Source organism: Tursiops truncatus, chromosome 7, assembly GCF_011762595.2.
Source record: "Tursiops truncatus isolate mTurTru1 chromosome 7, mTurTru1.mat.Y, whole genome shotgun sequence".
In the NCBI taxonomy this organism is placed as follows: Eukaryota; Metazoa; Chordata; class Mammalia; order Artiodactyla; family Delphinidae; genus Tursiops; species Tursiops truncatus.
In genome coordinates this window covers 7613182-7637784 of record NC_047040.1, presented here as the reverse complement: position 1 = coordinate 7637784, position 24603 = coordinate 7613182, and the positions used below count along the sequence as shown (strand labels likewise).

The following is a 24603-nucleotide window of genomic DNA, read 5'->3' as shown; positions in this document are numbered from 1 at the left end:
TGATTGATGGGATGTTCAAGAGGAAATCTTAAATGTATAACCTAACCAGCCCCCAAGCCCACTTTAGGTATGATTCTACCAGCCTGAGTCATCTGACCATGTCTCTGGTAGAACTCAGAGAGAAGACGGGGTCTGTTGAAAAAACAACTTCACCAGGAAGGGAAAGGGCAATTCTAAAATGGAAAAAAAGTAGGTCTTTTACCACAGTAGGCAAACAAATTGTTGATTCGTTCACTCAACAAACATTGAGTGCCTATGGTGTGTCAGGCATTCTTCTAGGCACTGGGCCTACAACAGTGGACTTGACACAAAAGGCCCTGCCTTACTGGAGCCTGCACTGTAGGGGCAGACAGTAAACACATGAGCCAATAAAGATGTGCTGTGATATCTGATAGTGATGAAAGCTCTGAAGAGAAGACGACGAGAAGCATCTTCAGTTATGGATTAGGTGCTTTAACAGAGGGCAGAGAATCTCTTCTTGTCCTGGGATTCTCTTTCAGTTGACCCTTATAAGGTAGGAAGGATTTTGATGGGCAGATCCTGTTGTGATTATTATCCCAAGCGTAAGAAAAAGCATGAGCCAAGCAAGCATCTGAATGGGATGAGGTAAGATACGTTCTGGGAATGGAAAGCAGTTTCCCATGACAGCTGCATGGAGAGGATGTGGAGGATGAGCCATAAGGCTGGCGAGGTGGACTGAGGCGAGCCCGGGCAAGGGCACGAGTAACAGGCTAAGGAGCGACATCAGCAGACCCATGGGTACGAGAGGGGTGTTAGCAACAGTGTGGAGGGCTAGGTGGGAGGGGGTGGAATCAAGGTAGGAAGGCCAGCCATGGGGCCGAGGAAAGGCTGTGGCCGGGGTAGACAGGAAGGGCAGTGCTTTCAGGGGCAGGGGCTGCAGGATTTAGGCATTAACTCCTTCTAGTGAGCTGTAAGGATTTGTTCGTCATCCAAAATGAGTCTTCTTTTACAAGTCTACTGATGTTTACTCAAAGACAAGAAGCCTTTAGAAATGGTAAACATTTGTAAAAATGGTTAATGTGATAAATGATTAATGGGATAAAAATGGTTAATGGTTAATGGGATAAAAATCTCATCACCTGTTGGCAGTACAATGAGGAAAGTAAATATAGCGCACACCGCAGTGGGTAGGTGGCGCACCGGGCCAGCCTGAAAATGGCAGCCTGTACTCCAAGCCCTGTGACCTCTGGGAGGGACATGCCTTCTCCGGATGGATTCCCAGGAGGGATTGCCCTTGCCTTCCATTCCAGGCTGATCAACCTTCTTGTGCATCTACAGGCAACTTTGAAGTGGGAGTTCACATCGCTGACGTCAGTTACTTTGTTCCTGAGGGATCCAGTCTGGATAAAGTGGCTGCTGAGAGAGCTACAAGTGTCTACTTGGTTCAGAAGGTAAAAATCAGTTTCCAGTTTCTTGGATTGAAAGATGTGCTTCTATTTAATCATCTTCCTTTGTTTGTTTGTTTGTTTCTCCTTAAAAACATCCATGAGGGACAGCAATCTTGTCTGAACATCTTTTCTCACATCTAATGAGATCTTTAAAAAATGGTTTTCCCCGGAAAAGTGTTTGCCCTCGGTTATTGTATGTTTTCCCGTTAGGCCCTTGTATGTCCAAGAGGAGCCAGACTGAGGCGTTCTCAAGGCAGGACACAGGCACTCATCTCAGGCCTTCAGACTGGCCCTGCCATGTAAGTAGCTCAGACAACTGGTCAGCTTCAGAAAGAAACGAGGAACTTTCAAACTGCTGTTCCAAAGTGGGGCTCAGCAAAGTCGGCCCACACCGGCCACAGCTTTTGTAAAGTCTTATTGCCATACAGTCACACCCGTTCATTTACGTAATGTCTGAGGTGACGTCACACTACTGTAGGAGAATGGAATGAGAATTTACTAGTGGCCTTTTAAGAAAAAGTTTTGAACTCTGGTGTAAAGAGTGGGGGCTGATCTGCTCTTGACCTGCCCTTTACAAGGTAACCTGGTACATCCCAGAGGTGCAGAAGCAAAGGGAGCCAAGTCTGGGCTTTTCCTCTTAGTCCTGATGTTGCCTCTCTTGGTAAGTCACCGAGTCTCTCTAGACCTCCTTTGACAAGTACTTAATGATGAGCGCCAGGCACTGCCCTAGGCCTGGTGGTGAATAAAAGACCACACCTGAGTTATTCCCCCACTGAAGCTCATGAATTCCTCTCCAGGCTTCTCCCGCCTCCATTTGACAGTCTGTTCATCTGCTCATTTGGCTCATCTTACATCACTGACTGTATCATGACTTTCACCTCCTAACTTCCTTGAACCCGGTGATCCAGTTTTGGATTGCTGCATACAACTGGCTTGACCCTTCCCTCCTCCCATGCCCTTGGACATGACTTCTGATGTTTGCACTTTGACTGCACTTAGGTGAGGGCTGTATCCCCTCCGTCTACCCACGTATCCCATGGCCTTCTGGCAGCTGGGAGCCCTCCACCTGGCCCCGTCTCTCAGGGGCGAGAAAGCAGCCCAGGTGCCAAACCTGCTCCATTCTGGGAACTTCCAAACGTCATCACCTAGAGAAAGGAGACAGCTACCCAGTCTCCCTCCACTGCCTGCTCTGATTGGCAGCTCCCACTGCCAGCACGCCTGTGTGCCCACACAGCTGGCAGAGGAAAAGCCAGGCTCTGAGCACTGCCCTCACTCGCAGCATGTCCTGGGAGGCCACTGTACTTTGGGGTCCTCCCTCTCTAACTTCTGGGAAAATTCAGCCTGCTGCCTGCTCCGGATGGAAGTATCTCGTGGGGTGCCAGGCTGTAGGTTTGAGAACACCAGCAGCATAGGGATCCTGGAGAGGCCCTGGAAAGGCGGTTCTCCGAGCCCCTGACCTTTATGAACCTGCAGATCTTGGCACAGCACTGAGACACATCTGCAGGACAGCATTCCCCTGCTCTTAGTTATCGCTGGCCTCTCTTCACTTCCACCCCTTCCAGACAGGGGCTTGGGAAGCTCATGCTCCTGAGCACACGCATCCCCGCTTCCTGCTGGTTTCCGGTAGGCACTGGCCCTTTTGTGGACGTGCTGTCTAGACCCTGGCAAGGAGGCCACTGGGGGGGTCTGTGTGCTGCTCACTCTGAAAACGCCCCACCCCTAGAGTCCCAGGAACCTGACTCCATGCTTTTATGACTGGGCCATGGCCGTAGGGAAAGACTAGTGTCATCTTGGCAATGCTAAGGGTGGTAGCAGATCTTTTTAAGAGGCAGTGTTCTCCTGGGCTGTTTTCTTTTCCTAGCTAGAGATCTGAAAACGGTCACTGACTACTTCACATCGGTTCCCCTGGATGACCCTGTGGCACCACCGCCATACCTACCACCTCCCCATCACATCATTTCCTGGAATATACCATCTGCCAGGGGTCTATTCAGACACAAAGACAGAGGAACCATATTCCAAATGCATGATTGGCCTGGGGCCCAAGGCTTGTAAGTTCACCCAACTGTTACGGCATAATTTCATTCCAAGTCTGAAACCAAGGCTCTCTACAAATAGAGGCACCAACTTCTGTCAAGGGTTTCTTAGCCTCTCCCTCTTGCCTGTGGAGCCCACTTCTGCCAGAACTACCACAGCTTCAACACGGCCATCATCTAAGGTTTTCACCCATTCCATAAACCCAAGACCTTCTGTTGCTGTCCTCTGAGGCACAGTATTAGGACTCCTGGCACCTCAGCCATACCTGGTGGCATGTGTGACATGTGGAAGATGGACTTCCATACATACCTCTGCCAGGTCCAACAGACCATGTCATTTGGCCTTTGAGTGGCCCGGCCGTCTGCTAGCAATAAAAGCACAGAATCTCTACTGAACAGAAGGGTTGCTGCACAGTGGAATCATCATTCATTTCCCCAACCCTGCCTTGTGCAGATCCATTACGCCCCCACTTACATACATGGTCCTGGACCACTTACACCAGCAGTCTTCATGCCGGCCTCAGGAGGGGTATGTTCTAGAATCCCTGGACTCCATTTCCAGCAAAGTGCCTATGTGGTGCCCACAAAGGTGTTGGCAGTTCTAGACCAGAAGTCTTCCAGGACAGTCCAAAAGTTCCTAGCATTTCTAGCATTTACCAAGTTCCTCTCACGTTTCCAACCTGTCCACCCCAATAACTAACCTCTCAGAAGGGAAGAGACAAAAATTAACTCAAAACAAATCACAGACCTCAATGTGAAATGTAAAACTATAAAACTCCTAGAAGATAACATTGGAGAAATTTTAGATGCCCTTGGTTTGGCAATGACTATTTATTTATTTATTTAATTTATTTATTTTACATTTACTTATTTTTGGCTGCATTGGGTCTTCATCGCAGCGCGCAGTCTTTCTCTAGTTGTGGCAAGCAGGGGCTACTCTTCATTGCGGTGTGCAGGCTTCTCATTGCAGTGGCTTCTCTTGTTGCAGAGCACGGACTCTAGGCGTGAGGGCTTCAGTAGTTGCAGCACATGGGCTCAGTAGTTGCAGCACACGGACTCTAGGGTGGGCAAGCTTCAGTAGTTGTGGTGCGTGGGCTCAGTAGTTGTGGCGCATGGGCTTAGCTGCTCCACGGCATGTGGGATCTTCCCAGACCAGGGATCGAACCCATGTCCCCTGCATTGGCAGGCGATTCTTAACCACTGCGCCACCGGGGAAGTCCAGCAATGACCTTTTAGATACAACACCAAAGGCACAATCTATGAAAGAAAGAATTGATAATCTGGACTTAATTAAAATTAAAAATTTATGCTCTGCAAAAGACACTGTCAAGAGAATGAAAAGGTAAGCCATAGACTTGGGGAAATTTGCAAAAGACACATCTGATAAAGGACTATTAGCCAAAATGTACAGAGTACTCTTAAAATTCAACAATAAAGAAATGAGCAACCCATTTGAGAACAGGCAAAAGACCTTAATAGATATTTCACCAAAGAAGGTATACAGGTGGCAAATAAACGTATGCAAAGATGCTCCACATCGTATGTCATTAGAGGAATGTAAACTAAAATAGTAATGATGCTACTACACTCCTATTAGACTGGCCAAGGTCCAGAACACTGACAACACCAAATGCTGGTAAAGATGTGGAGCAACCGGAACGCATTCATTGCTTATGACAATGCAAAATGGTGCAGCCAGTTTGGAAGAGAGTTTGGCAGTTTCTTATAAAACTAAACATATTTTTACCATATGATCTAGTAATTGCACTCTTTGTTTTCACCCCGAAGGAGTTCAAAATGTATGTCCATGCAAAAATCTGCACATGGGTGTTTATAACAGCTTTATTCTTTTTTTTTTTGCGGTACGCAGGCCTCTCACTGTTGTGGCCTCTCCTGTTGCGGAGCACAGGCTCCGGACGCGCAGGCTCAGCGGCCACGGCTCATGGGCCCAGCCGCTCCACGGCATGTGGGATCTTCCCGGACTGGGGCACGAACTCATGTCCCCTGCATCGGCAGGCGGACTCTCAACTACTGCGCCACCAGGGAAGCCCAGCTTTATTCTTATTTTCTAAAATTTGGAAGCAACCTCCAAAATGTCCATCAGTAGGTGAATGGATAAACTGTGGAACATCCAAACAATGGAATATTATTTGGCACTAAAAAGAAACCAACTATCAAGCTATGAAAAGACATGGTTCCTCCTTAGGAACCTTAAATATAAATTATTAAGTGAAAGAAGCCAATCTTCAAAGGCTACATACTGTAAGATCCCAACTATATGACTTTCTAGAAAAGTGAAAATTATGAAGGCAGTGAAAAGATCAGCAACCGCCAGGGACTAGCAGAGAGGGAGGGATGAGTAAGTAGAGCACAGAGGATTTTTAGGAAGTGAAACTACTCTCTATGGTACTATAATGGTAGGTACTTCTCATTATACATTTGTCCAAATTCATAGAATGTGAAACACCAAGAATGACCCCTAATGTAAACTATGGACTTCGGGTGATAATGATATGTCAGTGCAGATTCATTAGTTATAACAAATGGACCACTCTGGTAGGAATGTTGATAATGGGACTGTGCATGGGGTGGGGGGCGGGGGGGATATGGGAAATCTCTGTAACTTCTGCTCAATTTTGCTGTAAACCTAAAACAGCTCTAAAAAAATAAAGTCTTTTTTTTTTTTTTTTTTAAAGGCAGGGGGAGAATGGGACTCTTCTAGGCCTTGACTGCAGCCATGTCCTTTAGGGGCTGGGGATCCTGTGGCCTCTGGCCCAAGTTTGGCTCCACCATCTTGGTCAGCCATTGGTTGACAGTGATGTCCTCAACCCCATGGTGGAGGTTGTCCTGTCTGGAAGCCTCTACTCCCTCTCCAGAGAGTGCTGGCTCTGATGTGCATTGTCCCAAATGGGAGCCAGAGCTATCATCTGTTCAATCCAGTGGAGGCCCTCCCCAGGGAAACCTAGCACCTCCTCTCCCCTGCCCCATAACAGTACTTTCTGGATCACTGCAGCCTAGAACATGTAATCAAAACCCTAGAGCTCCACCTGCTCCCCGAGAATTGGACATCTGCTTTCTTCAGGGGTTCAGCTTTGCCTGCCATTTACACTGGGTGCTCAGAACCACCGTGTAGGTATTTTCGGCCATTCCAGAAATGAGAATACAGGAGGAGAGGGAGATGGAGTTGATTATTAAGCTGTGAAATTCTGGGTCAGAAGCTGCATGATCATCCAAACCCAGTTATAATTAACAGGGTGTTACCAGTGATAGGTGACCTCTGTGCACAGTGATACCTAAAAGGTCCAGAACTTTCAGTCATCTCTCAATAAGAATGGAAAGCTTTATCCTCATCTGAGCAGTCATCTACCCCAATGACTTAGCTTGTTTCAGAGCAACTGTGCCCCTATCTGGCCTCTGTGACCTGTTCAAACCTAAATGCTGCGTTAAGAACTTCTGTTTGACCCCCATCCCTCACAATGTCTACGGCACCTGTGCCCAAGCTGTGGGCGGATATACATGGCTTAAGGGAATGCAGCACAAACGTGTTACCCACACATATCACTGAACATCAGCACATGAGGCTTCCTCCCTAACCTCCCCTCCCATGGCCATGAAGCTGGAGCCATCACCATTCCATTGTTATCCATATGGACAGTGCTGGCCTTTAGTTTGTGTTTATATTTTTGCAGGGCCTGTTCAACATTTTTCAAGTTCATATCCACCTAACCTTCACTCACAACCAGACAAGACCTGTTAACCTGGGACTAGAAGAATTATTGTTACTGTTACACCCCTTTCTACTGATGGCATTCCTTGTCCACAGTTGTCTCCACTCATTTGTTTAATATCCTCATTCATAGTAACTGTAGCCTCAACTTCTGAGCTTCCGTAGCATGGCGTAGCCAGCGAGTACCTAAGGAACCATGAGTTACTTAGGAGGATCTTGCATTTCTGATAGGCCAAGAATGGGAATAAGGACTATGTCAGTCAAGCCTGGGTCTCATAAGACATTCATATGGAAGATGCTGTTTGACTCTCCTCTTCAGTACACACAAACCGTCTGTTAGTACCAATACTCTGGGTCTTTGGAAGTGCCAACGGTCACTGAATCCCTGGCCTGCCAACTTCACCCCCCTCAGTGGCTTCCTGCCAACTATGTCTGCTCCTCCACATTGTATCCACCTTACCAACACTTGATGGACAGCCTGAGGCAGGGAGCCCAAGTATCTTCTAGCTTGCGATACCTGGGAATGTCACAGCTAATTGGCATTTACTCTACTAGGAAAGGTGTGAGAAAGAGAACCCAGCTCCCACCTCAGAAGTCTGCACAACCCACAGGATAGCTAAAATAAAGACATTTAGGGACTTCCCTGGTGGTCCAGTGGTTAAGACTCCATGCTCCTAATGCAGGGGGCCTGGGTTCAATCCCTGGTCAGGGAAGTAGATCCCACATGCCATGACTAAAAACAAAACAAAACAAAAAGATCCTGCATGCTGCAACTAAAAGATCCTGCATGCTGCAGCTAAAGATCCCACATGCCGCAACTAAAAAAAAAAAAGATCCCACATGCGGCAACAAAGCTTCCGCGTGCCGCAACTAAAACCCAGCACAGCCAAACAAACAAACAAATATTTTTTTTAAATAAAGACAGATAACACCAAGTATCCACGAGGATGTGGAATAGTGGGAACTCTCACTGCTGCGGGGAAGGCAAATTGGTACAACCACTTTGGAAAACTGTTTGATAGTGTTATGGGCTGAATGTTTGTGTCCCCCTCAAATTCATATCTTGAAATCCTAACCCCTAATGTGATGATCTTAGGAGGCAGGGCCTTTGGGAGGTGATTAGGTCAAGGGTGGAGCCCTCATGAATGGGATTAGTGCCCATATAAAAGAGACCCCAGAGAGCACTCTCATCACCATGTGAGGATACTGCAGGAAGGCACCATCTGTGAACCAGGAAACGGGCCCTCTCTAGACACTGAATCTGCCATCACCTTGATCTTGGGTTTCCAAACCCCAGAACACTGAGAAATAAGTGTGTGTTGTTTAAACCACCCAGTCTATGATAGTTTTATTATAGCAGTCTGAACATAGTAAGACAGGCAGTGTCTTTTAAAGTTGAATGTATGTACACACTTTGTGGCCCAGCATTTCTGCTTCTGGGTATATACCTAACAGAAATGCATGCATGTGTTACAAAAGGAATGTGTAAGAATGTTCATTGCAACACTATGCAAAGTAGCCAAAAAACTAGAAGCTATTCAATACCGTCAGCTATAGGATGAACAAATAATTTGTGGTATGTTCACTCAGTGGGATGCAATACAACGAGAATGAAGAAATGACAGCTCCACACACAAACATAATGGTGAAGGAAACCAGACACAGAGTAAACACTGTATGAGTCCATTTATATAAAGTTCCAAAACAAGCAAAGCTAGAAGTCAGGATCGGAGGGGGGGGCGGGAAGGGCCCATCTGGTAGGGGAACTTCTAATGATTCTTGATCTGGGCACTGATGACACCAGTGTTCAGTTTGTGAGAATGCATCAAGCTTTTCCTTTATGACGTGTGTGTGTGTGTGTGTGTGTGTGTGTGTGTGTGTGTGTATAATACTTAAATAAAAATATGTTTTTATTTTGAAGCTTTTTGGGGAGTGACTTTTCCTCCACTCTGGCTCCTTTCAGTATATATAACCAGCCTCATCAGGCAAAGGAGCCACATCAAAATCCTCACTCATAGCTTGGCCCTCATAGTACTCATAGGTACCTCACTCATAGCTTGGCCCTCCAGAGAGCACAGCTCTGATATTTGTACACTGACTACGCTTCACATAACCTCAGGTTGGAGACATCCCATCCACACTTCCTGCCCCAAAATGCAGTTGGCTAAATCCAGCCTTTGGCCCAGGGCCTCTTAGGGAAGGGGGATAAGACTTTAAAATCCCTTTTATCTACAAAAACTGTAACGTTATAATGGGAAGAGCAATAGAAGTAGCAATCAGACCACATAAAGTGAATAAATGTGAAGCGTTCTCCCCATACAGATTCAAATATTTAAGAAAGTTTCGGCACAATTCGAGGTTTCTCTTCAGAGCAGGTGGCTTTCTCTTATCTAGCTCCGCACTCTCCTTTTATAGCCAGGAATTACGTTTCAAATTCAGAAAATGAGAAAAATAAAATTGGGTTAAATAAGTAAGCCTGTTTCCTTTGCTCTTCTCCTTCCTTTGGTTTCGTGATTGTCATAGTTCTAGAATTTCTCTTTGGGAATGCAGAGTTGGGACTCTTAAGCTCTGGAAATGGGGAGCTGAGTGGAGGAAGGGCCCCTATGCTCCCGAGCGGCTCCAGGCTCCTGCTGCCCGGCACTGCCCCCAGCTTGGCACGAGTGAATGGCGCCAGCCCACAGCCTTGGGCAGCAGCAGCTGTGCATTCTGATTCCTTTGAACCACTACTCTGACCTTTCTTACTACTCATTTGTGTTTCTTAAAGGACAGTGTCCAGGAACTTTTCTGCTGTTTGCACTTTACTTTGCCTGTAAAAGTCTTCTTGAAAGCTGGATGAGCTGCTTTCCCCTCCTCCGGGTTCTGTCTTGTTTGGCGGAATCATTTCTCCCAACTTCATCAGATGAGGGCGGGAGTGTGTGTGTCGGGGGATGGGGGTGGGGATGCCGGTTGAGTTCCCATCTACAGGGAATGTGGCACCAGTTTCTTTTCATTCAATGTCACTGACCTGTAAGTGTCTGATGTCAGAATTACAATCTAAGCTTGACTTGGGAAATTATCCCATAGATTAGTACAGTATACAGTGAAACAGATCTTGGGTCGAAATACCATCTTACTGTCCAAATACCATCATACTGTCTTTTATTTATGTATTTTTTAACATGTTTATTGGCGTATAATTGCTTTACAATCATCATACTGTCTTTTAAATGAAATTCTTTTTGTTGGGATTTTACTCAAACTAATACGTATTTGGTTACTCTTATTAACAATAGGGTGTACTCAGGAGAAAAGATAAATTTATATATTGTCCATTTAAATCCTGTGGAAAAACACTCTTTCTTTTTGACAAAAGGTAGATAGCTGTCAGGATAGGGGACAGCTGTCTGCCTGCATTTAGGCCTGTCCTCAGAAGGACACGACATCTAGCCAGTTAACATTTCCAAGCTATCTTCTCTGAGAGGAAAATACAATGTAATTGTTAAATTTAAGGTAATTTTTAAAAAATAAGTAATAAGTTTTAAAAGTAAGAGAAAACGTAAACAGCTGAAACCTAAACCTAAATTTTCTGCCTATTGGCCCAAGCACTCGTGTTATTTTAGGTGTGAAACAGCTCAAATGAAAGTTTGCCCATAAATCTCTACGATATTTTATTGGTACTGCTTTATAATAGAGATCAAAGATTGGGATTGGAAGCCCGTCTTAATGTGGAGTCCAAAGAGTTTTAAGATGTTCCTTTATGACCCCAGCATGTTGTCAGAGTGTTGATGTTTTGTTAATGTCAAACTGTGTAGCAAAGAGTTGATCAAATTTGGAATTCATGGAAGGGTTGATATGAAAAAGAAAACTCTTTAAACAGAGATGTTGGCTGGCAAATGGATTATCTCCTTCCTTTAAGTTGTTTCAGCATGTGAGTGGGGAGCTAGCTGAGTGTACCTTATTGTTAAAACCTCAAAGTCCTCAGAGACCCGGAGCAAAACTCCCCAAGGTCTCGGGCTCTGACAGCCAGTGGGCACTGAGGGTGTGAGGGAGGTTTGGGAGCCAGCAAAGACCTGGGCAGAAAGGGGCAGGAGGGGTCCCTGCAGCCCCTCCTGGCACTAGAGAACCCCCAGTGGGTTGTTGACGTCTGGCCGCCTTGAGCTGTTACAGCCCCCATGTCGTTGCTATTCCCTCCTGTTCCTTTTCGCCTAGATAATTGATCTCTCCCCCTCTGTGGCCCTTTCCGCTGGTCACAGGGCTGTCCTGGCTAACCTGTTGCTGAACTTGGCCAGCTCACCCGCTGTGGCTTTAGCAGATGTTTCTGCTCTCTGAGGCTAACATAAGATTTTAGTCCTGTTGGTACCCCCACCCAGCTGCCTTGGGCAATTTACCTAAATGATCAGTTTCTCTCAGTTCTCCTAAGCCCGAATCCAGAATGCTTAGAAAGGCAGTGTCCTATGATCAGTGTCCTTGTTTTCCATGACAGCTTTTAAGCTCTGTCCTCACCCAACTTTGATTCTGGCCCCGAGACATGCATAAGAAGACTTAGCACCCTTTAAGCCCCTTTCCTTTTCTGTCACTAAAGTGCCACCAGTCTTCATCCAGTTGGCATTTATTGAGTACCGGCTGTGTGCCAGGTGCCTGGTCTATAAAGATGAGACAGGTGCTGATCTTGCCCTGGAGAAGCCAGGGGAGGCGGGCATGTAACAATTACTACACACTGGCCTACTTGTAGTTACAGAAGTGCTCCGAGGTGAGGACGCATCACAGAGGAGAGAGAAGTTGTACCTGCCTGGATTGGTGGTGGAAGAGGATCTTCTGCAAGAGTCAGAAAGCCTTCACAAAGCAATTGATTTTTGAGCAGTGTTTCAAATTTTGAGTAGAAAATTTCTAGGTAGACAAAAGTAGGTGGAGAGGGCATTCCAGGCAGAGGCTAGAAAAAGCATGGAACTTCCAAGGAACAGTATGTAGTTTGGAATTGCTGGGGTCTGAGCTGCAGGGGGAGACAAGAGATGAAGTTGCAAAGAGAGGCCTGGGGCGGCAGGCTAAGGAGCTTGGGTTTCATCCTGAGGTCAAGTAGAGAAGTGACATCACATTCTTTGACTAAGATAGAAAATCACCTTAGCAACTGTGTGGCTGAAGAATAGTGAGGCCAGAGGTAGGAAAATTGTTATCAGTATCAGGGCCCTTTCCCTCAGTCATGGCCCCTTGAGGCTGTGAGTGACCACCCCAAAGCAGACATGGACCTTTGCTCACAGAATCTTAGGAGAGTAGACCAATATGGTGGTGTCCAGCTGGAGACCCCAGGAGAACTAGAGTAATAGATGTCTTCAGTCTGGGGCCAGAATGGACATCCTGAACAAGGAGCGTTCACATTTGCCCCCAGATTGCATCCCCTCCCAATCATATCACGTGACAAGGAACAGGGCTAGGCACCTGGGAGACCTTAGCTTCCCACTGGCATCTCTGCTGTCTCCTTGGAGATGGGGTCTGCAGGCCCTCTGCCGACTTCCTCTTGAGACCCCTTGGCCTTATTGAAGACGTTTGGGCCTTTCCTCATTAACAGGACATGCCAAAAATCAAATTACTGAATTCAGCTCATCAAATATTGGGGAAGATAAAGGCAACGTGTCCTAATATAAATGGGATTGCAGATTGCCGTCGGGTGGAATTTAGTAAGAAGATGCGAAAGTCTGCAGAATAATAAGGAAACCTTAACCAGAATAATTTCAACTCTAGAACTGTGCTGCTGGTTTAGGGGACTTAGGATGTATCGCAAGAGAGACGAAGGTGTCCACACTTGAACAGTGGAAGAGGGAGAGGAAAAGCCTCATTTGAGAGATTTAGAATGCAGAACCTACAGGACTGGGGAGCTGATGGGGTGCAGCAGGGAGGGGAGTCATCCTCCTCCACACGGTCCGGTGATTTTCTCCATCACGGCTCAGCCATGACTTGCAAAAGCAGGAAAGGCAGATTGTAAGAGCGATTGTGGAGTATGCAGAGCTGGAAAGTGAGGGAGTTTGAGAACTTGGAAGGAACTCTCCACGTGGTCCACACTGAGTAGTGAAGCTGAGTTGCGGGCCAGAAAAGCCATGACTGGGGAGAGCTATCGGGGGCTTGGGGAGCACGTAAGCATTTGCACGACGCCGGTGATGGCCAGCAGTTTCTCAACTGCCGGAGAGACCCTGCTGCTCTTTCCCAGTTACACATTGTGTTCTGCACTTAGGACCCTGCCTCGGAGTCTCTCCAGGTACCGTGGCAGATCTCACGTAGCTGATGAGGGTGCGGGGACCACTATGCTGTTGCCTAGGTGGGTCTCCCTGAAATAACAGAGCTCATATTTGAGGAAGCAGCTTATGGAGAGTGGCTGTTTGTCCCTCCAGTCCCCCTCCCACAGGGATCCCTGCTGTGCTGTGGACTGGACTTGACACAAGTGCCATGTGTCACGGGGCACAGTCCCAGTGACACTGGCAGAAATCAGGCCCAATTCATGAGAGGCCCTGACATGCCAAACCACAAATGTAATTATAACATCTTCACTCCTTTTCTTTTGAGAAATAGCAGTCTATTTACAAAACTATGTGGATATAAAGATAAAGACTGTTTTCTCGGAATTCCGTCTGAATCCTACCCCAAGATCTAGTGAAAGATTATTAAAAGGAATGCCCTTTAAAAATTAGGCATAATTATACTACCCCAAAAGTTTTAATGTTTAGCTTTTTCATGAGCACTTGGGTTCTTTGGCATCTGACCATTGCAGTGTGAATATTAAAATGTTTCCTTCTGTGTAAGACACAGGATATCAAGCAATGTTTATAACCTGGGCAGTAGCTGAATGTACCAATGGTTTTAGGATAGAATAGCCAAAACCGTTTATCTTGTACTTAAAATACTAGCTGCCTGTGAAATTCTTATGTAAAGATATTTAAATAGGAGTCTACCGTGTATCAATATTTCATAGAATGTTTTATGTGATGGAATAAACAGTAAACAGAATAAATAGGTGATTTGTATTCTGGGTGAAAGTCAGCCATTCATTTGTAAACCAGAAGTGCTTGCTGTGTGTCAGGTGGTGGATAGAGAGAAACAGTCCTCATTCCTGAAGATAGCATGGTCTAGTGGAGAAGAGAGGCACATAAAGAAGCAGTTAGGGTGAGTGTAGGAGCTGTAGACGCTCTTACATGAGAGAGCAGGGAGGATGCAGTGAGTGACTGTTCAGGACTGCCTCAAGTCCTTTTTGAGAGAGCAGGGGCCCTGGGGAGGAAGTATACAAAACGCAGGGAGTGCTCCAGCCAGGGGAATCCGGGTAAGTGTTTCAGAGATGCTGATGAGCTGAATCTTAAACGATGTACAAAACTGGCAAAACATCCAGAAAGGTGCTCCAGGAAGAGAGAACAACATGTGCATGAACTGGAGCAGCAAGCAGGCCTGGGTGGCTCTGGTTACTGCATGGGAGGGGGCCCCAGGGCAAAGGCTGAAGGGAAGTCTGAGCCAGGGGACCAAAGGACCTGGCAGACCATGGCGTGGCCAGTGAGCTGACTTTTATTGAGCATCTTCAATATTGTTTTACTAATAAGAGAACCAAGACTCAGAGAATTATACTAGGTTCCCCAAGTTGCACAGGAAATGGTGAGCCCAGGATTAGACCCCCCAAGTCTGCCTGGCTTCAAAGCCTTTGCTGTTTTTCCTGAGATGTGCTGCTGATGAGTCTGGGTCTCACCCTTTTGGTTCATGGTCTTTAGACTTTTCTTTTTTCTTTTTAGTGGTAAAGGCCTTTTTTGCAGATAAAATCTTAACCCCAAACTCCAATATGTAAAAATAGATCAGGTTGTATTTCATTAACATAAAGGTCTTCCATATTTAAATGTATAACAGTTATGAGATCAGGTAATGAGAACAGGGACTTTCTTTTTAATAAGCTCTTTTATTTTAAAATAAATTTAAATTTACAGAAATCTTGCAAAGATAGTACAGAGAGGTGCCATATACCACACACCCAGCTCTCCCCCTTGCTCGCATCTTGCATTACCATGGTACGTTTGTCAGAACTAAGAAGTTGACATTGGAACATTGCTATTAACCAATCCATACTTTATTTGGATTTCACCAGTTTTTCCACCAATTATCTTTCCGTTCCAGGGTTGAGTCCAGGGTACCACATTTAGTTGCAATGACTTTCTTTGCACAAACACTAAAACATGAAGTCAGGAAATATGTTACATTCTCAGATGTTCAGCTTTATGATTGAAAATAAGATACTGCCTTGAACCCTTAGAAGAAATGCTATCTGTAAAAAAAGGTACTAAGCCCTGGACTACAGGCATGCAAGGCAAGAGCAACCTGCTACCGAAATGCAGTTGGTATAATTATCTGACAATGCAGCCCAGAGAAGAATCCAACAAGGCACACCCCACAAACTCAGTTTATTCTGTCTTATTCAGCTTGGGCTGTCATACAATATACCATAGACTGGGCAGTTTAAATAACAGACATTGTTTTTTTTCACAGTTCTGGAGGCTAGAAGTCCCAGATGAAGGTGCTGGCCAATTCAGTTCCTAGTGAGGACTCTCTTCCTGGCATGTAGAGGGCTGTGTCCTCACGTGACCTTTTTTGTGTGTGTGCAGGGCAGGGAGGGGGGAGTTATCTCTCTATTTATCAGATCAGGGCCACACCCTTATGACCTCATTTAACCTTAATTACCACCAAAAGACCCCACCTCCAAATGCAGTCACATTGAGGGTTAGGGCTTCATCGTAGGAATTTGGGGGGTGGGGGAGGGACAGAGTTCAGTCCATAGCCTAGTCCAAAGGCTGAAATAATGTGAAATCTTTACAGTTCAATCATGGTATTAAAATTTTCTCGAGCTTCCCTGGTGGCGCAGTGGTTGAGAGTCCACCTGCTGATGCAGGGGACACGGGTTCGTGCCCCGGTCCGGGAAGATCCCACATGCCGCGGAGTGGCTGGGCCCGTGAGCCATGGCCGCTGAGCCTGCGCGTCCGGAGCCTGTGCTCCGCAACAGGAGAGGCCACAACAGTGAGAGGCCCGCGAACTGCAAAAAAAAAAAAAAAAAAAAAGTCTCCATTTCGTACAGTATGTTTATGCAGGTAAATATGTATTACTTTGTAAAACACTTGATACATGCAAGAAAATGTTAAATATTTAGATCCCATTTGAATACTCATTAAATAAGTTAACAGAGAATATAGTGTCATCTGAACAAACGATGCAAAAGCAATGGCAAGAAAAATTTTTCAAAAGTAGTTGCCTTATAAAAGCTGTTACCAGAAGTCTTCAGGTAGTCATTAGGTTTTCCATACAAAAGATACAGCATCCGTCAGAATAATGCCAAGTAATACCATATAATTATTAGCTGTTTGTTACTGGTGTGGACTGTGAGTTCTAGAATTTACTTTTCAGTACCAAAGGTTATTTACTGTGCTGAAACAGAATACAAGTCCAGATACCTCACACGGAGTAGGACATCACTGGGGTTTGTTTTGTTTTTGCTGATAAAGAAACGTAACTAGCTAACTTTACCTCAGCTAGTGCATAGTTGCTGCTCTGTTACTTCAAAATTACTTAGCAGAGTGTTAGAAAGTGTTGCTTGACACTGCAGATCCAGGAGGTCCACAGTAGGTGCGTTGGATAAATGTCTGTTAATGCTGCCGTTTTTAGTTTGGGAGGTGGGAGTGAATGATGATGCCATTAATCAAGAAAAACATGGAAGAAGGAATAGATTTAAAGGTAGGAGGGAGGGAGCCTGAAGTAGCTTCAGGACATCCAGGTAGATTTACTCATTTTGTCTTTGGAATTTTAGAGTAAACAAATAACATTCCAGGATAGCTATAAGTCATGATTTGAAAATAAGTTGAAGAGGATTTCCTTTTTTTTTTTTTTAATTTAAGAGAGTATACCATTGAATCAGTTTATAATGGAATAGAAAATCAATAAAAGGAAGAAATAATTTGGGCTTAAAAACTGCAAAATGAGTGACTAGTTGACCACAGTGTTCATCTAGGGAATCTGAATTTGTGAATCTTTCAGTGATTATTTTTTCTTCCAGTTTTATTGAGATATTGATATAATTGAAATATCGAACTAAGTTCAAGGTGTACAGCCTAATGATTTGACTTACACATATTATGAAATGATTATCACAGTACGTTTAGTGAGCATCCGTCATCTCATACAGGTACAGCATTAAAGAAATAGAAAACATATTTCCTTCCTGTGACGAGAACTCTTAGGATTTACTCTCTTAACAGCTTTCATAGATAATGCAGTGTTCATTATATGTATCACGTTGCACATTACATCCCTAGTATTTATTTATCTTATAACTGGAAGTTTGTAACTTTTCACTACCTTCGGCAATTCCCCTCCCCCCCAAATCAGTGATGTTTTATCGGAGTATTCTGTTAACGTTGCAACATGTGATTTGGTCAGTTGTGGTATTTTCAATTACTGAAGCATTGATTCAGCAATTTCAGTCTGATGAAACCATGTCACAAGTTTACACTCAGCCCTTGGGTTCTTTTATTTTCCCCAGCTTTATTGAGGAATCATTGGCAAATACAATTGTGTAATTTTAGAGTGTATGATGTGATGATTTGATGTACATGTACATTGTGAAATGATTGCCATGATCAAGATAATTAACACATCCATCACCTCACATAGTTAACTCTTCATTGTGTCTGTGGTTGGAATGCTTGAGGTTTACCTCAGCGAATTTCAATTATACAATACCCTGTTATTAACTACAGTCTCATACTGTACCTTAGATCCTCAGACATTATTCATCTTATAAATTAAAGTATGTAAAAGAATTTGACCTCCACCTTCCCATTTTTCCCTCTCCCCAGCCCCTGGCAACTACCGTTCTACTCTCTGTTTCTATGAAATCAGCTTTTTTTTAATAAAAGATTGCACACATAAGTGATACATACAGCATTTGTGTTTCTCTGTCAGGCTTAGCATAATGCCCTCCAGGTTCATCCATGTTGTCATCCATGTTGTGTGTCACTTAGCATAATGCCCTCCAGGTTCATCCATGTTGTCACAAATGGCAGGATTTCCTTCTTTTTATGGCTGAATAATATTTCAGTGTGTGCGTGTGTGTGTGTGTGTGTGTGTGTGTGTGTGTGTGTATCACATTTTCTTTATCCATTCAACTGTCAACAGGCACTTAGGCTGTTTCCATGTCTTGGCTCTTGCGAATAATGCTGCAGTGAACATGGGAGTGCAGATATCTCCTCAAAGTACCAATTCCATTTCTTTTGGATATACACCAGTACTGTTTTCCATAATGGCTGTACCAATTTACATTCCCCCCAATAATGTACAAGGGTTCCCTTTTCTGCACATCCTCACTAACGTTTAGCTCTTATCTTTTTGATAATAGCCATCCTAACAGATGAGAGGTGATATAGAAATTAAGAAAGCAGTCACACTCACAAAAGCATCAAAAACAATAAAATACTTGGGAATTTAACCAAGGAGGTAAAATACCTATACATTGAAAACTTTAAGACATTGATGAGAAAATTGATGAGGACACAAATAAGTAGGAAGATACCCTGTGTTATTGGATTGGAAGAATTAATATCATTTAATTGCCCATACGACCCAAAGTGATCTATAGATTCAGTGTAATCCCTATAAAAATTCCAATAGCATTTTTCACAGAAATAGAAAAAACTCTCCTAAAATTCACAAAAGACCCTCAATAGCCAAAGCAATCTTGAGAAAGAAGAACAAAACTGGAGGCATCAGCACTTCTGATTTCAAACTCGATTACAAAGCTGTAATAATCAACACATTAGCATGAAAACAGACACATAGACTAATGGAACAGAATAGACAGCCCAGAAGTAAACCCATGTATGTATGGCAAACTAATCTTTGACAAGGTGCCAAGATGGGGAAAGAATTGTCTCTTCAATAAATGGTGTTGGGGCTTCCCTGGTGGCGCAGTGGTTGAGAGTCCGTCCGCCTGCCAATGCAGGGGACACGGGTTCGTGCCCCAGTCCGGGAAGATCCCACATGTCGCGGAGCGGCTGGGCCCGTCAGCCATGGCCGCTGAGCCTGCATGTCCGGAGCCTGTACTCCGCAACGGCAGAGGCCACAGCAGTGAGAGACCCATGTACCACAAAATAAATAAATAAATGGTGTTGAGAAAACTGCATAGCCACGTGCAAAAGGATGAAACTGGACCCCTTACTTACAACATGCACAGAAATTAACTCAAAATGAGTTAAAGACTTAAATGTAAGACATTGGGTTCTTAAGTGTACAGTTATCTGGGATAGTTATATCCACAAGCACAAGTCATTCTTGAGTCTAGAGCTTTAGTTTTAGTGCATAGTTGTTTTTATAATATTTTTTTTGTTTTAGTGTTTAGTTATTTTTCATTTGCTCCCATGTATTTTTCCCTCCATTACCAATTCTTCTCACCTTTCACATTCACATCCCATTTGACCCTAAAGGCTTATGGAAGGTTATCAGATGGTGTGGTCTTTCTGCTGTATCTTCAGGGAAAAGAGTTTCCTCCCTGTTCAGCTCACTCTGGAAGCTCCAGCTGTTCACCAAAGCTCTGCCCCCCGGGCTGCTTCTGAGCCTGTGGTTAGCTCCTGCAGATTGGAAAAAGCTGCTCATGGCCTGTTCTCTGCTTGCAGGTTGTCCCCATGCTTCCCAGGCTGCTGTGTGAGGAACTGTGCAGCCTCAACCCCATGACCGACAAGCTCACCTTCTCCGTGATCTGGACGCTAACTCCGAAGGGCAAGGTAACAACTTACATGCGTGTCCGTTCCATTCAGTGAGTCCCTGTTCAGCAACACCGTGCTTCTGGTGCTGGGCTGGAGCCCCATGGTGGTAGGATGAGGGCAGTGTAGGGGCAGTGCCAGAGAGGAGAACATAGGGGAGGAGCTCTCAGTCCATGTAGAAGGCTGAGCCTCAGCAGTTTTCAGTGTATCATGTGAAGGAAGAAAGAGCGTAAGCAGAGTCACGTGGGGGAGGCCTCTTGCAGGAGAGGGTGTACATGAAGGTGCGTGTGGCTGGCATTGGCCGTGTGGATGGGCCTGGGCTGTGGTTAGGAGAGCAGGCCATTGTGTGAAGGAGGACATTTGGGGAAAGGGTGGTGAGTTTGAATAGGTGAGGTGGACTCAAACCATGGGGACCCACAAATGCCAGTTGCAAATGAATTGTAGGTGTTAGGTTTCCTCTGAAGTGTCATGAGAAAGGTGACATTTTAGAAAGATTAGTGCTGCGTCATTGTGCTGGTTGAAGATGAATGAAATTTGCACAAGGTAGTGCTGTAATCAAGACACAAGGTGATGAAACCATGGACTGATAAGAGAGAGGAGAATAATGTCAGCGGCCATTCCCTAAATACAGGGAATAAATGAGACAGATAAATGAAAGGTGACTCCAGAAAACGCTAGTCCCCCCCGCAAAACAGAAACAACTCTGAACTTCTGAAAATAGGGTAATGATTGGGTAAGCTATGGTAGCGACTCAGTGGAATGTTGTACAATTACTAAAGTTGTTACAAAGACTGTGTAAGAACATGGGAAAAGTTTATGCTGTAATATTAAATGGAAGTTAAAAAAAAGATATTTAATTATAAAGAGGTTCCAAATAAAGATGGAGGATCAAATACCCACATTTACTTTCATTCCCTCCCAAAACCTCACTAAAACAACAGTGAAGAGATTTTTTTTAAAAAAACATAAACCCACAAGGACAAAGAGAATGGGAGAGGAGACAACAGCAACAAAAATTTGGAAGCTGAGAAGCAGATGGATGAGTGGTAACTGACTTAGCAGTCCTGAGAAAGCTGAGTCCTGAGCCAACGCCCGAGAAAGCCAAGAAACAACCCAGTTTACACAGCAGGATCCTAAAGAAGTTCAGAAATGGACAGCAGCAGGTAACTCTGTAAAGTGGGGGAAGAGGTGGGGGAAGGAGAGACTAACTGTATTGGTTGAAAATTTATTTAAAAAGATTGCCCCTTCCATAACGTAGTAGAAGACCAGCAATTTATCCTTGGGACAGGATAAAGGAAAGGCTGTCTGAACTAGGGGACGCCAAACACAGTTGTGGTAGTGGCCCCTTTGGGGAGGTTGAGTGAATGCTGCTGGCACGTTGAATACTGGCCGAACATTAAGAGTCCCAGCTTTCTTTTCCCAGCCAACCTCAGAATTCTAGTAGCCAAGCCTATACCCTTGAGTCCAAAGATAGGAAAATCTTTCTCTGAGGAATCTGAGCGGTAAAGAAGATTTAAAGCTAATAACCTCAAGGATTTCCCAACCAACAGCTCAGCTGTATTTCCCTACAATAAAGCTTGCAGACAATGAGCTCCACCCACCCAAGCAGAATTTTTTAGGATTTCACTAAAAATCAGTCTTTTAACATTTCACTGTCCTATATGAAGAGACAACCAAGAGGAAAGCCTCGAACGTGAAATAGCAAAACCAAACAGGAAAGCAACTAGAACAAAACAAGGAGAAGAAACTATTTTTTTATATCCTCAGAGAATTTCTTTTTTAAAGAAAGTATGTGTATTACAAGATCTAGGCACTTTCAAAAAGAAACATTCGGAAGGGGGGAAAAGGAGCTCTTTTTTAATTGAATTAAATTAACAGCATGAAATTAAAAACATGATAGAAGAAATAAAGAAGACTCAAGGTTCAGATTGGAAGATAAAGTTGAAGAATTGTCCCAGAATATGATAGAAAAGACAAGAAAAGTAGAGGACCAGTCCAAGACATCCATCTGTTCAATGAACATTCCAGAAATAGGGAACAGAGAAAAAGAGGGAGAAGAAATGATGAACAGAATCATTCAGGGAAATGCCCCATTAATGCAGGATGTGACTTTCCAGACAGAAAGAGCCCGCTGCCCAGCACAGTGATAGAGACGCACCATCTCCAAGCCACATTGTCATAAAATTTCAGAACACCGAGGACAAAGAAAAGATCCTATAGGCTTCTAAGAAGGAAAAAAAGAGTCACATACAGGAGATCCAAATTCAAAATAACTTAAGAGTTTTCTGTTATAACCCTAGAGACTAGATGACAGTGAAGCAAAGCTCTCTAATTTCTGAAAGACTGTGACTTCCATGCTAAAATGCTGTACCCAGCTAAGCCATCAATAAAATGTGAGAGCAGGAAAGGACGTTTTCAGACATGCAAGTTCTCCAAAAAAAGGTACATCTCATATACCCTTTCTCAGGAAGCTACCAGAAGATGTACTTCACCAAAAAGAGTAAATCAGGAAGGAGGAAGACGTGGGATTCAGGAAACAAATCAACTAGTACAGTAAAGAAGTGAAAGAATCACCTAGATTGCAAGTCACCAAACTTTTCCTGTAAAGGACCAGTTAGTAAATATTTTTGGTTTTATACGCCATTTGGTCTATTACAGCTACTCAACTCCGCCATTGTAGCACGAAAGAAGACAATACATAAATAATGAGAATGCTGCGTCCCACTAAAACTTTACTTAAAAACACGTGGCAGGCTGGATTTGGCCCACAGACCATAATTTGTTGACACCTGACCTAGACGATGGTGAAGAAAGTTCCCAGGGTATCAGCTCTACGCAGATGCAGAAGACGGGGGTTCAGATTGGAGCAGGTCAGAAGGTGACCATCTCTGCAAGCCAGGGAGAGAGCGCTCACCAGATATTGAGTTGGCTGGCGTCTTGATCTTGGACTTCTCGGCCTCCAGAACTGTGAGAAATAAATTGTTTAAGCCACCCAATCTGCGGTATTTTGTTATGGCAGCCCTAGCAGACTAATACAATATCAACTGAACTTTTTTACTGGATTACATTAAAATCTATTGGTCTGTTTCACACTTTGAATGGACCTTTTACCCATGCATGGTTTTTTATCATGTATTTAGAAATTTAAGCCATTCAGAAAATATTGGCTTATTAGTCTGATTTTCTTAATGTGGACACATTTCATTATATGATATTAAAAATCATATTTATTAATATCACTACAGACCCTAAACAAGTCTTTAAATATTAGAAAACGTGTATCATGTGTCAGATACAAGGTTTTCAAAATTCTGATTTTTGTAAAAGCTTGAATTTTATCATTGGCAATAAATAATGTTAGTTGTTTTTCTTGAAGTGCCAGATAACCGTCGTGTGTCACTTGTTCCTCCAAGTAACAGTGATGATCTGTAAAAACGGCGGTCAGTTCAGCTCACAACTCAAAGTTAAGTGCTTTTCCTCAAGACAACCACTGTACTTTGACATGCTGCGTAAGTGAAAAAGACAAGTACTCAAGGGTTGAGCCATAATAAAAGTATTAACTTTTACCGCTTCATCAAGAACGTTCTTTTTTTTTTTTTTTTTTTTGCGGTACGCGGGCCTCTCACTGTTGTGGCCCCTCCCGTTGCGGAGCACAGGCTCCGGACGCGCAGGCTCAGCGGCCACGGCTCACGGGCCCAGCCGCCCCGCGGCATGTGGGATCTTCCCAGACTGGGGCATGAACCCGTGTCCCCTGCATCGGCAGGCGGACTCTCAACCACTGCGCCACCAGGGAAGCCCAAGAACATTCTTAAGTGAACTAGGTTTTCTCTTTCCTGCGAGTATGAGCTGGTGACGAGACCCTGACCACTGCCACCACTTGTTGCCATTGCCTGATTCATGCCAAGGCATTAACAGTTTTCCCCACCAGTGCTTCTGTACCATCCGTATAAATGTCAACATGTGGAAAAGGGCAAATAATGCCTACTAGTATTATTACGAAAATAGTTTTGACCTCACGGATCCCTGAATGGATCCCCACGAGTCCACAGACCATAATTCGAGAACCACTGCTTCAGACAATTGATGGAAAACTTGAGGTGGATTAATGTACAGAGTATACCAAAAAACCAACCAAATTAAGACAGTTGTTAGTTTCGGTGAAAATAAAAAGTTATGAGGAAAGAAAAGTAATGCTTAGTATTTACATAGTTGTAATAGTTAAATCTCATAGTTACGATGTAACTTTATTGGGAGGATTGAGGGCCTGGAATGGTTATCTGGGTTTGGTTGGGGGAAGGGAGTGTATGTGGAAAGAAAAGTAAATTCTCTTCTTCTATAGTGAAAAGTTTGTGAATAATGCCTAAAACTGAAAAATCAAGCAGTAATCAAGCAGATTATATACAAGTATGAAAAGTAAATAACAGGGCTTCCCTGGTGGTGCAGTGGTTAAGAATCCACCTGCCAATGCAGGGGACACGGGTTCAAGCCCTGGTCCGGGAAGACCCCACATACCACGGAGCAGCTAAGCCTGTGCGCCACAACTACTGAGCCTGCGCTCTAGAGCCCACGAGGCACAGCTACTGAGCCCGCGTGCCACAGCTGCCGAAGGCCGCGAGCCTAGAGCCCATGCTTCACAGCAAGAGAAGCCACCGCGGTGAGAAGCCTGCGCACCGCAGCGAGGAGTAGCCCCC

At 44.4% G+C, this 24603-nt stretch overlaps 1 protein-coding gene and 1 long non-coding RNA gene across 20 annotated transcripts in view; one reads left to right on the top strand and one right to left on the bottom strand.

Annotated features, from left to right (window-relative positions):
• DIS3L2 (DIS3 like 3'-5' exoribonuclease 2) overlaps positions 1–24603 on the top strand; it is a 373682-nt gene that overhangs the window by 256568 nt on the left and 92511 nt on the right. For 14 of the 18 annotated variants that reach the window (XR_012332932.1, XM_073807105.1, XM_033859543.2 and 11 more), the window contains 2 exons: positions 1300–1412; positions 19826–19933. Coding sequence is in view for 17 of the 18 variants with exons in the window: in XM_073807105.1 (XP_073663206.1) it covers positions 1300–1412; positions 19826–19933 (221 nt within the window). In the remaining variant the exon portion in view is untranslated. The other 4 variants (XM_073807119.1, XM_019923467.3, XM_073807118.1 and 1 more) reach the window with 3 other exon arrangements.
• Positions 15053–24603, bottom strand: part of LOC109548012 (uncharacterized) — a 42264-nt gene continuing 32713 nt past the window's right edge. Inside the window, exons 3-5 of one of the 2 annotated variants that reach the window (XR_012332933.1) lie at positions 22827–22877; positions 19605–20533; positions 15053–16197 (exon numbers count right to left, since the gene is read on the bottom strand). This is a non-coding gene — a long non-coding RNA (uncharacterized lncRNA). Of the gene's footprint in view, positions 16198–19604; positions 22878–24603 lie in introns of both variants that reach the window. The other variant, XR_002173995.3, reaches the window with a different exon arrangement.